We start from the raw sequence: 16,143 nt of genomic DNA, 5'->3' as shown, positions 1-16,143 counted from the left end.
GTTACTTTGCTTAAGCCCCCACCTTTTCTAAAGATTCAAATGAAAACCAAAACCTCATTTAAAAACAATATTTACGATTTTAAATTACAAGTAGGGTGTCTTCATATCAAACAGCGACTTTTCCGAAAGATATTTTATTTATTTTATTTTTACGTAAATTGATCCTAGGACGCTTTACAACAAATAAAACAGTACCTACTTTAAACATTTTTGAGTTAAAGCTAATCAAGATATGCATTTTTTGTCTTTATTTAGGTAATATTTAAATGACGCATTAAGAAATTTTTCATTGGAAAAGTGTTTCCGCCACTTTCAACCAACAATCATGATATAAAACCGAAGAAAAGATAATTACAAATTTGTTTATTCATTTCAGTATACGCCATGTTTTTAGAGAACTTTTATAGGGATGACCACGAATATGGCGACGCATTTAAGTTTGTTTGCTTCTGTTTTTATTCTGTGAAAATGTTTCCGAGAAATTGTAGTTATTTGTGTTTTATTTTCTTAAATAAAAGACTCAACCGTTATTTCAAATTCTTATTATTTAGATGGAAACCATTTCAGAAGTTATTTTTCCAACTAGTGGCGGAGTAAGCAACTGCCTAGGGGCGTAGCAGTGGCTCTAGTGCCCGGGGGATTTACACTTGAGGCGGTGCTAAGTTGATTTACGAAGACTAAACAAATGAGAGGGGGGAAAGACAAATTTTTATGAGAAAGGCCAACTTTATAAATATGCGGGGATTTAAACGGCAAAGCTGCTTCGTATTACTCGTAGTAGCGAAAGGAAAGTCGGAGCCTGGCAAGTAAGCTATTTTCACCGAGCTTTTATGAACCCGTTCCCTCAACCTGTTCCACTCTCCACCATTCATGATATATTTAGTAATCGTTAAAACTAACCGCCTCTATTTAATAACAGAAAATAGCTCCGTTTCTCAGGCTGCATGCCAGTTCCTTAACTAGTAGTATGGTAGTCGATTGAGGCCTAATTAGTCTAAATAATCCAAGGAACTGAAAATCTGAATTTGTCGACTGAAGAAATTGTTACGGGAATAATCTCAGAAAGCATTCATCCAATTCTTAAAGAAATTTTGTATTTATTAGGTTCTAAATTACCCTAGAAAGTTATTATCCAAATCGAATCAGAGAAGAAAATTTCCCAATTTTTTTGAATTATTTTATGGGTTGTCATATTTTCTGCTGCTTTTTCCAACTTTGACGTTTCAGTATATTAGTTAAACTTTATAAAAAAACTTCAAAATATTTAAAATTTTTATCGGATTGGGGGTAAATATTAAATTAACGAGAAAAATATGTTTTATGCCTTTAAAAATAATTTCTGAAAACTAATGGAAATTCAAAAAAACATAACCTAAAAACCAAAAATGTCTCATTTAACTGATTTAAAATCACAATTGGAATTAATGAAAGTTTCATCACAATCATTATATCGAGATAATCAATTGAGTCATGAACAAATAAAAACACTTTTGGAAACTCGTGGGTGTACAATAGAAATAACAAATCCATATGTAACTCCAAAGTATACTTTGGAAAAAGTTCGTAAAGTACCTATCCGACATTCTGTATATAGTTATACACATTTTTTTGAACGCAATCTACTACAGAATATTCCTTGTGTTATTACGAATGTAGCACTTAACTGGCCATGCATGAAAACATGGATTGATGGAGGTCAGATCAATTTCAAATATTTACGCAGTAAATTTGGAAATGCCTCGGTGCCGGTTGCTAACTGTAGTAAGAAATATTTTGATTCGCATGAAAAAATTACTATGAAATTCTCAGATTATTTAGATTATTTTGAAAGTGAAAATAAAGAAAATTTATTATACTTAAAAGACTGGCATTGTAGAAAAGAATTTCCACTTGAAGATTTTTACGAAGTGCCTAAATTATTTACTTCGGATTGGTTAAATGAATATGCTCTTGCGACTATGCAAGATGATTATATGTTTGTTTATATGGGACCGGCAGGAACTTGGTAAGTTAACTTATTTTAGTTTGCCACAATGTTTCAGATCTTGGAATCATAGAGTTCGTAGAAATTTAAACTTCCAAAAATAAATGCTAAATATTCACCGAACCTTTTTTTATATAATGATAATTTTGGGTTTTGATTCGGAAAATACGATTTTAAAATAAATTTTTTATTCTGATTTGAATAAAACTCTTTATATCGGCTAATTTTGAAGACTGTCATAGTCGGTCTTGTAGGGAGACAAATAACGCACACAATCGTCAAATACCATTTCGAAAAAATAAAAGATGGAATTGTTTTGTTCTCGAAAACCAAGGGACAACTATTCTAATGGTTTTTTTTTTTTTTTTTAAATTTTAGGACTCCTTTGCATGCAGATGTCTACAATTCATATAGTTGGTCAGTAAATATAACTGGCTGTAAAAAATGGCGATTATATCCACCAGGCCAAGAAGATTTACTACGAGATCAAAACGGACAACTTCCATTTGATGTATCAACATATGATTCAAAAACCAAAGACGTTTACTACTTAGAAATAATCCAAGAAAAGGGAGATGCCATATTTATCCCGTCGGGGTGGTATCATCAAGTTTGGAATTTGGATGACACAATTTCCATTAATCATAATTGGATCAATGCGTGTAATATACATGTTATGTGGAAAAACTTACAATTAGAACTCAAAAAAGTAGAAAAAGAAATTTCCGATTGTATACAAATGGATAATTGGTCGGAGCATTGTCAATTATTATTACGGGCAACATTTGGCATGAATTATTTTGATTTTTATAATTTTTTACATGAGATCGCGTTTCGACGGATAACACGTTTAAAAAATACAGCAACTGTAACATGCTTTAAATCCGCGTTGGGTGTCAATCATTGTCGTTTTGATTTGATTCAAATTCATCAAGTTCTTGTGGATTATCTTAAAAATGATGTCTTTGTTCATATGAATACAACGTTTGAAGGGAATTTATTGGAATTAATAGAAAAAATTTTGCAAGTGTTAGGTATGTGGGAATCGATTTTGGGGAAGAGTGAATTGCAGTTGGATTGTGCAAGTTAATAATGAGACTTAAAAAAATTTATAAAAATATTTGTAAATATATTTATTTTTTGTTAACAAAAATATGGTTAATTTCTTCTCCCTTCTCCCTTCACCGATAGTACCGGAGTTGTGCCAACAGTAAAGTTCAATCCATTTCACCGACTTTTTTTCGAAAGACAGGGAGCTATAGCAACCAGCAATGGTCAACGTTTTAGGTAAAAGAAATTTTACCTTTTTCCCGGCGAGTTAATAATCTATCACCTAACTCGAATGTATAAAAGTCCAACGGTTTTAAGTGATTCCGATTTTTTCTGCTAAACGGTGACAATTTCTATAAAATGTTGGCAAAACAGTCTCTTTTCATTTGAACAAGGCTTAGAAGAAATGAATCCATGAATTATTTTAAGGAAGAATCAATCTTAAGATATCACTTAGTTTTCTCCACATTACCCATTTAAAGTCACTGAATATCAGACTATGAAAATCACTTAACCAGGATTATAATTTTGACTTGGAATTTGATGTTATTTCTATGATTCCATCTTTTTCTAAATTTGAAATTTCGTCATTTGAATAATGTAAATTTTTTAAAATTTCAAAAGTATGTTCCCCAGATTTAGGTGGTGGCAATAAAGCTTTGCTAATACCAGGTGTTTTACTTAATTTTGGAGCAGGTGTTGGACATAAGGAACCATTTGGATTAATTTGAAAAGTTTCATTTTGTATATGATGAGGATGAGTTTTTACATCGTCTAAACTTAGGACCGGAGTTACACATGCGTCACTTGAATCAAAAATTTTCATCCATTCTGCTTGTGTTTTTGTTGAAAATATTTCACTTAATTTAGATTTTTTCTCTTCAAAATCTGTATATTGATCAAATTCGGCATCTAAATTTAATTTTTCTAATAATTCAGCATAAAACTGTGATTCAATAGAACCGATCGCCATATATTTACCATCTTTGGTCTTATACGTGTCATAAAAATGTGCTCCTGAATCTAAAATATTTTCACCGGTCGGTTTACCCCATATTGGTAGATCTTGAGATCTATAAATCCAACTACCTAAATATGCTGTCCCATTTACCATATTGGCATCAATAACTTGTCCTAATCCAGATTTGGAACGCTCAAATAAAGCGGTCATAACACCAAATGCACACATTAAACCGCCGCCGCCAAAATCTGCAGCTAAGTTTACAGGTGGTGTTGGTTTACTATTTTTTCGACCGAATAATGATAGTAGACCTGTTACTGAAACGTAATTTATATCGTGACCTGCACGATCAGCATAGTAACCATGTTGTCCATATCCTGTTAACCGTGCGTAGATTAATCTTGGATTTTCTTTTAATAGTATGTCAGGACCTAGGGATAATTTTTCCATGATTCCAGGTCGATATGGTTCGATTAGAACATCGCTTGTTTTACATAATTGTTTTAAAATTTGTACACCTTTCGGTTTTTTTAAATTTAAAGATATGGATTTTTTTCCATTGGTTAAAACATCCAAATCGGTTCCAGATCCTACCTATATTTATTAATATCATTTTAAAAAAAGGATCTTTTCATAAAAATACAACCGACTTTAAATGTTTTAAATCATTTTATATTAAACTGATAGAGGATAATCAAAATGCTTCCTTTTACCGTTATTAAGTATAAACAAACACTTAAGTAATGAGATTTTTGTCTATGGGTAAAAACAAATTAAGATACCCATAACAGCCAACAAAGTAACTTGTTTAAATATCCTGTATTGGACGTATTAGATAAATTACGTCCACAGATAATTTAATAATAAGCGAGATGATAGCATTATGAATAAAAAGCTTGAGGCACATTCAAGCTGTTTTTTTTTGTTTTTTGAAGTCGGTTAAATATTTTGAGTTATGGATTTGTAAATAAAACAAATTAAATAATTTTTATTATCTTACACGCCCAACTCGAATAACTGTAGCTCCAAAATCAGCTAAAATCATACCACAAAATGGAACTGGAGCTAAACCAGCTAATTCGATAACTTTAATCCCCTTTAACGGCATTTTTTTCCAAATTAAAACTTTTCCAAATTGGTAATGATAATAAGATTAAAATTGCGTACAAAGTTCGATACTAAAGGAATTGTACTTAAGTATATTCATTTTATTGTAAGACTTTTGTGACCTCATTTAGCATTAATTCCGCTAGGTTATATTATTCTATGGCATTAATTTACAAAAAAACTTGTTAATTTTGATTTATTTACATATTTATCGTATTTAGCTTCAATTAATTAACAATCGTTTCGGGCGCTTTAATAATTATGTTAAAGGCTTGATCATATACGTCTTAGTATCCGCAATCTTAATCATTGACGCGACGGCTCTCCATATCACTAAAACCTTAAACTATAGAATATATAACCCTTAAACTGAATTTTGCTTGATTTTTCACATATAAAAATTTCCTCCTCCTATCGATAGGAACCACAGGGGCTAATAAACAAATGGAATATCTCGGCTCAGAAAATTCGGAAGATGTAATACCATAATGCGCCGAAAAATGGAAGATGAAAAACAAGGAAAATTTTAGGCCGTGTTAAGTCGAAATATTGCTGAGCCCCTAGCCTATTTTTACATACGCAACTAACTTCTTATTACATCTTTATGAGCCCTAATTAAGATTGACGTGACAAACCCACGCGTTATATCACATCATAAATGATATAACGCGTGGATTTGTCACATCACCAGCATGGCTTGAATAATGAATTGCTACGAGTTAACGTGTAAATTACCGCGATAGACATTCTGCTCAAAATAAAAAGCGAAAAAGGAAACTTTATACTTTCTGTACTCATTGGCTTCATAATTTTGGCATTGCCAAATAAAGCAAATGTTGGTTATTGAAATAAATACCACGATACTCGAAATAAAAAAAATTAAGAAATTCTAGTATCAAAATTTTGCTAATGACGATGATTGCGTTGCAATCGAAATATCGATATTTAGTGACATGTAAGTCCGTTGTATGTTTTTTAATTGTATTTTTTAAATAGAATTTCTTAATATACAATTTTATTTCGATTATCGTGGTATTTATTTCAATAACTATGTCTCAACTCGAAGTCAACAAGAATTCATCCTCAACTGTTGGTATTAATTCAACTTTAGGTTGGTAATAATCAGCTGATTTCTATCAGAAATAAAAAATTGACATTTCTATTGACGTTCAAAACATTCATTAAACTTTGCTCTAGAAATTTATTTCAACAAATTCATAACATAAATGTTATGTATTTTTGTATAATTAAGTAGAACTATGTCCAATGACGATAAATTAAAGTCAGTATTTGCCGATTTAGGTCGTGCCACATTACGTGGAATACGAAAATGTCCAAAATGTGGAACATTCAATGGTACACGCGGTGTTAGTTGTAAAAATAAAAAATGTGATGTAGTTTTTAAGGAAATCGGCTTAAAACGAAAATTAAGTTCCGATGCTGTGAAATTATTGACCGGTACTACGACACAAGTGTATTCAGTTCGTGTCCGTGATCGAGCACCCGATCATCGAGGATTTGTTCAATTACCTTATATTCAAACACATTTAACCAGTATTGACTTAGATCCTACGATTAATTTAATAAACGAATCAGCGGCCCTATGTTTTGTGGATACATGTCAACGTTCGTTTAATACGTCCATTTTAAAGTGTCATGAATCAGAACAGCATTCCGCTTCGTCCATATCATCCTGTACTCATGTTTTAGCGGCCATAAAATGTGCGAATGAAGCTACACCGTTGATTGTTCGGAATAGCATACTAAGTTCGTTAAATGTATCGAATGAAATTAAACAAGAATTATGGCTATTAGCGACTGAAACTGTTGGACCATTAGTACAGCGTGTCTCAAAAAATATATTAGCTGTTAAATGTCAAACTAGCCCGAAACATCCATTAGGCTATTTGCATTTATCGTTTATTCAAACGAAAAATAAGGAACGTTTAGAAAATAAATTCTTTTGTGGATGTACAGATTTTGGAAAAGGTCATTTTCCGAAAGATGATTTAACGAATTTCGGTGGTTTTTCGAAAAAATGTATACATTATTATGCATGTGTTTGCGCATTTGCAAGCGATGCCAATTTATCAGAAGAGTTTGATTACTATGTAAACCAAGAAAAACCGTTTATTTCTACAAATTTAACCACAACAGGTAAACACAACCTTTTCAACATATGAGACAAAAAATCATTTCAAAATATAGGGCTTTGTACAGGGTTTCCCAGGAGAACGAACCCTCTTGGGTATCAGGTAGAACATAAAACTCAAAGTCAAAAAGTCCTATTTCATTTTATGATCAGATGCACGGATAATTAGCTATTAATTAAAATAGATAAACAGAAGCGCGCTGCAGCGGCAAGACAGGGGGTGGTAGTAAGACACTCGAGAGTGAGACGTGAGAGTTTCAACGTTACGCTGGTGTGTACTTATGCATACGTGTGCAAGTGTGTGAATGTGTAGGAAGAGGCGGGTTAAGTGCGTTTTAGAATTGTATTTTCTTCCTGATTCAACAAGGGCGCCTGTTACTTCTGGGAGACCCTCCATAAGATTTGGTATTATTTGGGTCAAAATTATTCTATACATCGAATTTTATCTGCACTAATATTATAAAGAGGAATACACCGAATTTTATCTGCACTGAGATTATAATGAAGGCCCCAGCGAAGTGGGACTCTAAGATTAAAAAACTTAATCTTAATTAAGAAACCTAAAATTTGTTTTTTTTTTACAAGTGGGAATATAATCAAAAATTTCGGTTTTTTTTTCAGTAGATGTACAAAATTTAACAGAAGATTCAGAAGATGTAAATGAATCGTTAGTATCAATATCATCAATATTCAATACCGATTTTATTACGACAAATAATGTTTGTAACATTGAAGTGTTAACTGAAGAGAATTTAATGGACGTGTCTGATTTAGTTGTTGCCGAATTGGGTACAATTCAAAATATTGAACAGCTTAATAATGATGCTAAAGAAAATTCATCGAATGAGGTAAATTTTTTTTAACTAAAGAGAATTGAAAACAAACAATTGACTGAGTTAATTGTTGAAATACCATGCATAAATAGTGTTGATTACTCTCACATTGCACATACATATACAACTTTATAAAATACATACTATACAATTTACGCCTAATTTGCACCCTCGCGGGTAAATAGTGATATTTACGAAAAAAATTTTCAAACAAAAGTTGTTTATTTTTTGATAAGGAACATTTTTTACACTTAAACTTTTGTTCAATCTTTAACGGTTTACAAGATGGGTCCTACGGACCCATAGGTCAAGACCCGATTGACCTATGTTGCTCATTTACGAACTCGACCTCACTTTTTACGCCCTGAGTACGCAATTTAATAAAATGAATTTACAACACAGAATTTACACTCGTTATTATTAAGTTTTTTAATAAAAAGCCGTAGAATAGTATAATTTAATGAAATACCATATAAAATGTAAGTAATTAATATCATACAGTATGTCAACAAATTTGACAAGCCCGTACTTTGATGTCACGTCCGTATAAAAATTTGAATTTCCGTTTTAGGGAGGAGGGGTCTAAAAAAGGAGAGAGTATAAAAATTTTTTTAGTATTATAGGCCGATATTTGAAGGAAATTTTATTTGAGGGATTTAAAGATGTTGTCTGAACATTAGGGACTTTTGAATTAATTTTTAAGACATAATATTCAATTCTTAGAAGTAATATTTAGAATCATTTATTTATAGAAAAAATTGAATTTTTCAGATAACAATTATAAAAGAAAATTTAGATGATGATATATTAAATTTAACCGAATTAACCGAAAATTATAACGAAGTATTTTCTAGTACAATCGATTCTGAATTTATTGAAATATCTGAACTAAAACGGCCCGCAATAACCCCACAAACATTAAAATCGTATTCATCGAAAAAACCAAAACTCCAAGCTTCAAATAATAGTACAGCGTTAACACTAACAGATGATTGTGATATTTTAAAATTGGTAACATCCAACGAGAATAGTAATATGAAAGCAAATGTTGGACGAAAATCAAAAAAACCGAATACATTTATCAATTCTGTAGAAGAGAAAAATGTTTCACTATCATTTTTAGAATGGTTAGCATCTGTTACAGAAACTATTAATGAAACTATGCATTTTCAAGCTGATGGTAAACCAGAACCATTAAAATTTATGGTATCAAAGGTAAGACTAAAAAAATCTGTTTTTGCGTTACTTAATCCTGAAATTTAACATCTTAGGGCATGTTTAGCAAAGGAGAGGTCCGAGGAACAGAGACTACAGGGAGTTATTTTAAAAAGCTAAAGATATATACGAGTTCTATCAAACCAAAGTGGCAGTGGGCAAGATATATATATAGTGTGTCCCCGGATAGAGGTAACTATACTTGTAAATTTCCTTATTCTGCATTTTAAGAAAAAAAGTCATTCTTTATAAGAAGTTTTGCTTATTCTGAAAAGTATGTAGGTATATTTAAAACTTCTAATTAATGTACAGGGTAGCCAAAAATTTTGAATCACTATTTTTATTTTTGGTAAATTATGACTCTATACAAAATATCAAGAAGATCCGTGTACTTTAATTATAGCATAATTTTTTATTTGAACAAAAGCTCTAATTATAAAAAAACGTAAGAAAGAAAATATTAATTAATCAACTAACATGTACTATCCGAGAGTGTAATTTTTTGTGGACTAGTTTAGAAAATGAAAAAGAAAATTTATTTTCTCGGATAAACATTCAATTAGAATGGAATTGTTAAAGTTGGACAGATCTTCTTGATATTTTGTATAGAGTCATAATTGTTAATTTCGAGTAACTTTTTTAAGTAACATTTTGTCAACTTTGAAAAAGGAAGGGTAGTTTACCCAAAAAAAAGTAGTGATACCAAATTTTTGCCTACCTACACATTATTTAGAAGTTTTAAATATGCCTACATACTTTTCATAATAAGCAAAACTTCTTATAAAGAATGACTTTTTTTCTTAAAATGCAAAATAAGAAAATTTACAAGTATAGTTACCTCTATCCGAAGACACACTGTATATGTATGTGCACTCATATCTACACTCTCTCTTGCTCAGTGCCACTTTGGTTCGATAGAAATCAGTCTACAAAACATTTTCCCCAACCCACGACTCTTTGTCTTCTTCAATTATAATTTAAACTCCATTCTCTAGACATTTGCTCTCCGCTGTTGAATTTAAAAAAAAAAAGACTCGTTAAGTCAAGAGCTCTAATCATTTGTTTAGTATATCCATACGTAAAGACGATTTTAGCAGATTCTAGTAAATTGCTGAAGGCCAGGGTTACGTCTTAAACATTTCCTTTATTTTTTTGTTGATATGAAATTTTTGTATATTTTTATTTCAGACATTTTTTGAATGTTTTCGTGACCGATTATCATTAGGATTATCAAAAAAACGCTTACCAAATTTTATCAAGACTGAAATTCGAACGGATAAACCACCATTTGGAACATATTCGAAACATATTTGGCATATAACAAATATATTTCATTTGAAAAAAATTTTTGAAACACCTTTGGTAAGATATTTCATTAAAAGTTCTGGATATTTTAGAGAAAGTTGTAGAAGTTTTCGATGGTTTAAATGGTTGGGTAATTAATTTCATTGTTTTCTTGGTTGGATCTAAGAGTTTCTTATTTTTATTGACTTTATGACCTAACACGATGAACAAAAGTTTGTCAGATCCACCACCCTGTGATGATTCCTACATACGGGCTTGATGAATATTCATTAATTTTCAGTCGGAAATACTACGCCTGCCTAAACATTCTTTTTGAGTCTTTTGAATTTTTAACCGACTTCAAACCAAAAAAAGGAGGTTCTCAATTCGACTGTATTTATTTTTTATGTTTGTTGCCTCAGAACTTTAGACTGGGTGAACCGATTTTGATGATTCTTTATCTATTTGAAAGCTGGTGCTTCCCATGGGGTCTCATTTCATTTTGGTCTAGTTCTGATAACGGCATCCATGAGAAAACAATAAAAGTCTTAAATTTGCATTAAGTATGCACGACAAGGTGAATAACTCAAAATCACGCCAACCGATTTCGATGATTCTTTTTTAGTGACAAATTAGTTAGTGTACTTCAGATTCACTAAAAATCATAAAATAAATAAAAAATTCAACAAAAAGAAGAACCGACTTCAAAAGAAAAACTTTTACAAAACAAATTAGTATGCACTAAAAAGTAAAAAATAACGATAATATAATGCATTTAAAATTATTGTTGTTTTTGGAGTCGGTGTCAGCCAAGCTAATGTAGAAAACTGTTCTGTCAGAGTTGGTTTCTTGGCTGACACCGACTCCAAAAATAACAATATTTTAAATGCATTATATTATCATTATTTTTTTACTTTTTAGTGCATGCTAATTTGTTTTGGAAAAGTTTTTCTTTTGAAGTCGGTTTTTCTTTTTGTTAAAAGTTTTTTTTTATTAACAAAACGGAATTTCTTTGAACAGGTATCACTTGAAATAACACGAAGTTTTGTTAAAAATAAAGATGGTACATATTCACCATGTAATATGAACAAAGAAGAAGTATTTTGTTACAATAATAGTTATGTGCCAATAAAACCATTAGAGTTAAAAACATTCTTAAAAGTTGGTAATACATCAATGGATCAAAGTGAACCGACACCATTTATTATTGAATGGATACCAGATATTATACCAAAAATGCAAATTGGTGAATTAAAATTACAATTTGAATTTGGACATAGCCGTGAATTAAAGACTTTTGGACAAGATAAAGTTTGTAAAAAGAAAAATAACTTTGTTGTACAATTGTTTTAATTTTTTGAATAAAAGGAAATAGTTTTTTTGTTTTGTTTTTGTATAATTTTATGGCTTTTTTATGATATTATTTTTGTTTTGAAAACCTATAATAATTTTAAATTGTAGACCTAGGATCTAGGAGAAACGCTGTCTTGGGATACAAGAAAAAATTAGTCGAGACAAAGATACGTGAAGATAAAATCTGAAGCAAATGAATTTCGAAGAAAATTATACTTGAAACCAATATTCGTTCATCAGACCATCAGAGATCATAGGAATAGTAAGTTTTATTTTGATTATGCTTTTATTATTTTGACTTTTTATACATAATTAAGTTTTTAATCAGATGCTTCGAGGAACTGAATAGCCTAGCACTGAATAACACACTCAGGCGGATCTGGGCACCGGGCCACTCTGCTGTTAAAGGGATTGAAGCAGTGGATTCGTTGGCACGAGGGGTCGTCCAAAACGCCCCTATTACCCGAGCCTGCCATTCCCGTCAAAACATACTCCGTAATTTACCGAATCAAGGAATGACTATGACAAGCCCATCTTGATTACTGGGACTTTGCGCAGGTCATGTGACAGATCAAACTATGTATAACCACAGTTAGACTATTCGACTGCGCTCGCCTGTAACTCATTAGAGCACAGTCGAGAAGGGTTGTGAGTCTCTTGGCAGGACTCTGTCGACTGAACTATCTTTTTAAATTATAACATGAGAATATATGATGATACCACTTGGTGGGCCTATATAGAGGACGATGAAACCTTGCATACGTGTTATTTTCACATACAGAAACATGCAGGGCGTCAGTCATCTATCCATCCTGGTAGAAATACCGGCGGAGAAGCTGTGGGTTTTATGGGTCTGGCCTCGCCAAAATTCTACAACTTCATTTGCTTAAAATAAAACATTTAGTCAAGAAACAGTAAGTAATCACTCGATTTTAATTTTATTCCCTTCTCCGAAGATGCTGCTATCTAGTTATTGATTGTGCTTACTTCTCTCAGAAAATAGATCCTTTCTAATAATTTCTAAATTAAAAAAATTTAACTAACCATATTTTCATGTTTATTATAAAGCTTAATTTAACTTTTAAAAATTCGAAAGTTTTACCTAAAATAAAAGCTTAACGGTTAAAATTCTGGTATACATTTAATAAGAAGTAAAATAATAATTGTATTTATAATAGCATATAATAAGGGTAAATAAAATCCAGGAAAAACACTGATATGCGTTATATTCAATCCTTTTTGTAAAATATTTCTTCCCGATCTTATTCCATGTGTTAATGGTAAAATTTCTGCAACTACTTGTAACCACTTTGGTAATGCTGCTGATGGCCAAATTATCCCTAAACAAACAAAAAAGAGTGTCTATCTATTTAAAAAAAAATTTAATATCAAAATAATTATATTTACAAGAACGACAGTTTCATAAAGAAAATGAAAGCTTTTGTAAAAAGCACAGTTGTAGAAAATAAATTTTAATTTTAATATTTACAAACCGGAGAGACAATAGATATAATGCTGATCAAAATTTTAAATAATTTCATTTTAGAACTTTGAACAACAATTTTTAAGGATTTTTTGACTTGACGAATTAATTTTCTAGAGATTCATCGTCGCTTATAATACACCTTGTATATCCAAATGTTCCGCGGTATTATAGAGTAAGATCCCGGTGCCCCCAGACGTTACTTATTTTCTTATAAGAAATATAAATGGGATACAGTAGTGTTAGTACGTACTTTGAGTGTGTGCATACCTGCTACCTTGGGTCGACGGCCAATTCATAGGTACCAGGTGCTAAAGGTAGATAAATACAGTACTGATTTTTCTCAAATTCTCAGTGCTGATTTTTACATATGTTTTAGATATTTTTGTTAAAAATCAATAATCATTATTGCCAGACACTTTCCATCGGCACTTACCCTTACCAGACGCTTTAAAGCTTCAAAAAAAAACAACATATTCTTACTTATGATCTCACTCTTGATTTTTATATATGATACTAAGGGAACTATTTGAACACCCCTGGTCAGCAGCCAGACCAATTGGAGGGGTCAAACATCCCCCCAGACACACATAAAGTGTCGCTATGTGTATAAGCGCGAGGGCATTATTTGTACGCTTGAGTGTGAGAGAGATATCTATTTATGGATATCTTTCTTTATTATTGTCGTCTCTAGGCTACTCTATTCCGTGCTACTCGATTCAGTGCATCTGTGATTCTAAACTACATGAAGAAAATGAAAAGCATAAGGAGTTCATTAATAAATTTGAAAATTATTCGCTTTCAAAAATTTACTATCATCATCCTTGCAAATTAGAGTTTTTTTATAAAACATCAGTAAAAAAAGAAACACCCAAAAGTGATTGGCATGATCTTCGTCAGCATCATCAAACTGCTTTTGAGGAAATATCTGCTTTAATTAATGAAAATATAATAAAAAAAGGACGATGCTATTTTTTGACTTATCTTCATAGATATTACATGGAAATATTAAATGAAAGTGAAGAAGGGAATTCTACAAAAATTAAAGGAAGTTTCACTCCACACAATTTAGAAATCAAGATAATAAAAGCATTTGATAAGCAAATTAAATTTTTTATCATTCAGAATAAAAAATTAGTAGCTCCGAAAAATTTAATTTCTATTGATGACCAATAATTTCAGTATTTGAAGGATGAAGACATTTTACACAAAGCTGCTTTATTATTGCGAAAATCTATTTTGCAAACTGAAAAAAAAATTGCCACAACTTATAACCGCTCAAAACCTTAAAGAAGGTGAAATATCGATACCACAAGATTTATTAGACTTTTATTACACTCTGATAGCCGGTAGCAATCGAAAGCGCAAAAATAATCCAAAATGTATTCGTCAAGTCAAATCTTACTGTGAAGATGTCGTGTATGGTGTTTATAACGGACAAGTCAAAACGTCGAAACATATTGTGCTCGGAATGTCCTTGAAAAGTTTAACAAGTAGTCGCAAAATTATTGATGTAATTCATAGGTACGGTCATTGCATTAGTTATCCAGCTGTAGAAGAGCTGGAAACCGAAGCAACATATACTTCAATACAGCAGTCAAGTATATGTCCTGAAGCAATTGTAAAATCACCACATCTCTGTACTGGGGTTGCTTTTGATAATTTTGATAGGTTTGTGGAAACTAACAGTGGCAAAGATACATTGCACGATACTGTCGGGATCATCTATCAAAATATTGATTTAGATAATCCAGATGAATCCCAATTGATAAGTTTACCCGCTGTTAACAATGAGACACCTTTAAATTCGAAGACGAGGAGACGAAGAACTTGCCAACATTGGGTTGATGATGACTTATCAAACTTAGACGATGATGACAGTAAAGATCACGCTGAATTGTAAAATGACATGTATAGCTTTGTATAATTTTAAGATTTAATAAACATGAATTTTTTAAATAGTAGTATTCAATTTTACTCGATGATAAGATGTTAAACATATTTTAAAGAAACTTATATTTATTATTCATAAAATTTTCTCAACCCAGATCACTTTAAAATACCTTGTAATCTTCAGGTTCGATTCCATTTTGCATGTAACGAATCTTTAATCTCTCTTGATCATATCGAACAGAGCAGAATTTTAGCGACACTTTATGTGTGTCTGGGGGATGTTTGACCCCTCCAATTGGTCTGGCTGCTGACCAGGGGTGTTCAAATAGATCCCTTAGTATCATATATAAAAATCAAGAGTGAGATCATAAGTAAGAATATGTTGTTTTTTTTTTGAAGCTTTAAAGCGTCTGGTAAGGGTAAGTGCCGATGGAAAGTGTCTGGCAATAATGATTATTGATTTTTAACAAAAATATCTAAAACATATGTAAAAATCAGCACTGAGAATTTGAGAAAAATCAGTACTGTATTTATCTACCTTTAGCACCTGGTACCTATGAATTGGCCGTCGACCCAAGGTAGCAGGTATGCACACACTCAAAGTACGTACTAACACTACTGTATCCCATTTATATTTCTTATGAGAAAATAAGTAACGTCTGGGGGCACCGGGATCTTGGTCTATTATAATAATTTCCAAAATTCGCTTACCACATATCGATGCACAAAATAAAGTAACGTAAATTAAACATGAAGATGCTACAATCCACGATTTACAAATTTTTGCAATTGTCAAACCTAAAATATTGTATTTTTTGTATTTTGTTG

General features: G+C 31.4%; 3 protein-coding genes across 3 annotated transcripts; 2 read left to right on the top strand and 1 right to left on the bottom strand.

Moving 5' to 3' along the window:
- Positions 1–1,316: 1,316 nt before the first annotated feature.
- Positions 1,317–3,126, top strand: LOC123305549 (2-oxoglutarate and iron-dependent oxygenase JMJD4). The gene is made up of 2 exons (XM_044887303.1): positions 1,317–2,005; positions 2,363–3,126. Exons 1-2 carry the CDS (start codon positions 1,386–1,388, stop codon positions 3,072–3,074), a joined length of 1,332 nt encoding a protein of 443 aa, XP_044743238.1. The 5' UTR covers positions 1,317–1,385; the 3' UTR covers positions 3,075–3,126.
- LOC123305550 (alpha-methylacyl-CoA racemase) lies at positions 3,103–5,274 on the bottom strand. Its single transcript, XM_044887304.1, has 2 exons — positions 4,996–5,274; positions 3,103–4,589 (listed from the first exon to the last, which is right to left on the bottom strand). Exons 1-2 carry the CDS (start codon positions 5,101–5,103, stop codon positions 3,555–3,557), a joined length of 1,143 nt encoding a protein of 380 aa, XP_044743239.1. The 5' UTR covers positions 5,104–5,274; the 3' UTR covers positions 3,103–3,554.
- Positions 5,275–6,262: 988 nt separating this feature from the next.
- Positions 6,263–15,325, top strand: LOC123293873 (uncharacterized protein C2orf42). The gene is made up of 6 exons (XM_044874846.1): positions 6,263–7,259; positions 7,876–8,102; positions 8,859–9,302; positions 10,491–10,664; positions 11,607–11,901; positions 14,769–15,325. Exons 1-6 carry the CDS (start codon positions 6,362–6,364, stop codon positions 15,323–15,325), a joined length of 2,595 nt encoding a protein of 864 aa, XP_044730781.1. The 5' UTR covers positions 6,263–6,361.
- Positions 15,326–16,143: the final 818 nt, after the last annotated feature.

The sequence above is a fragment of the Chrysoperla carnea genome, chromosome 1 (assembly GCF_905475395.1).
Source record: "Chrysoperla carnea chromosome 1, inChrCarn1.1, whole genome shotgun sequence".
Lineage (NCBI taxonomy): Eukaryota > Metazoa > Arthropoda > Insecta > Neuroptera > Chrysopidae > Chrysoperla > Chrysoperla carnea.
The sequence above is the reverse complement of the archived record's forward strand: the minus strand, read 5'-3'. Positions and strand labels throughout refer to the sequence as shown.

Bases quoted from the DNA above. Each gene is read 5' to 3' on its own strand.
- LOC123293873 (XM_044874846.1), top strand. From the start codon at position 6,362: ATGTCCAATGACGATAAATTAAAGTCAGTATTTGCCGATTTAGGTCGT. The intron at 8,103-8,858 runs GTAAATTTTTTT...TGAATTTTTCAG, and splicing joins AAGAAAATTCATCGAATGAG to ATAACAATTATAAAAGAAAA. The intron at 11,902-14,768 runs GTAAAAAGAAAA...ACACTCTGATAG, and splicing joins TTTTGGACAAGATAAAGTTT to CCGGTAGCAATCGAAAGCGC.
- LOC123305549 (XM_044887303.1), top strand. From the start codon at position 1,386: ATGTCTCATTTAACTGATTTAAAATCACAATTGGAATTAATGAAAGTT. The intron at 2,006-2,362 runs GTAAGTTAACTT...TTTAAATTTTAG, and splicing joins ATGGGACCGGCAGGAACTTG to GACTCCTTTGCATGCAGATG.
- LOC123305550 (XM_044887304.1), bottom strand. From the start codon at position 5,103: ATGCCGTTAAAGGGGATTAAAGTTATCGAATTAGCTGGTTTAGCTCCA. The intron at 4,590-4,995 runs GTAAGATAATAA...TAATAAATATAG, and splicing joins CAGTTATTCGAGTTGGGCGT to GTAGGATCTGGAACCGATTT.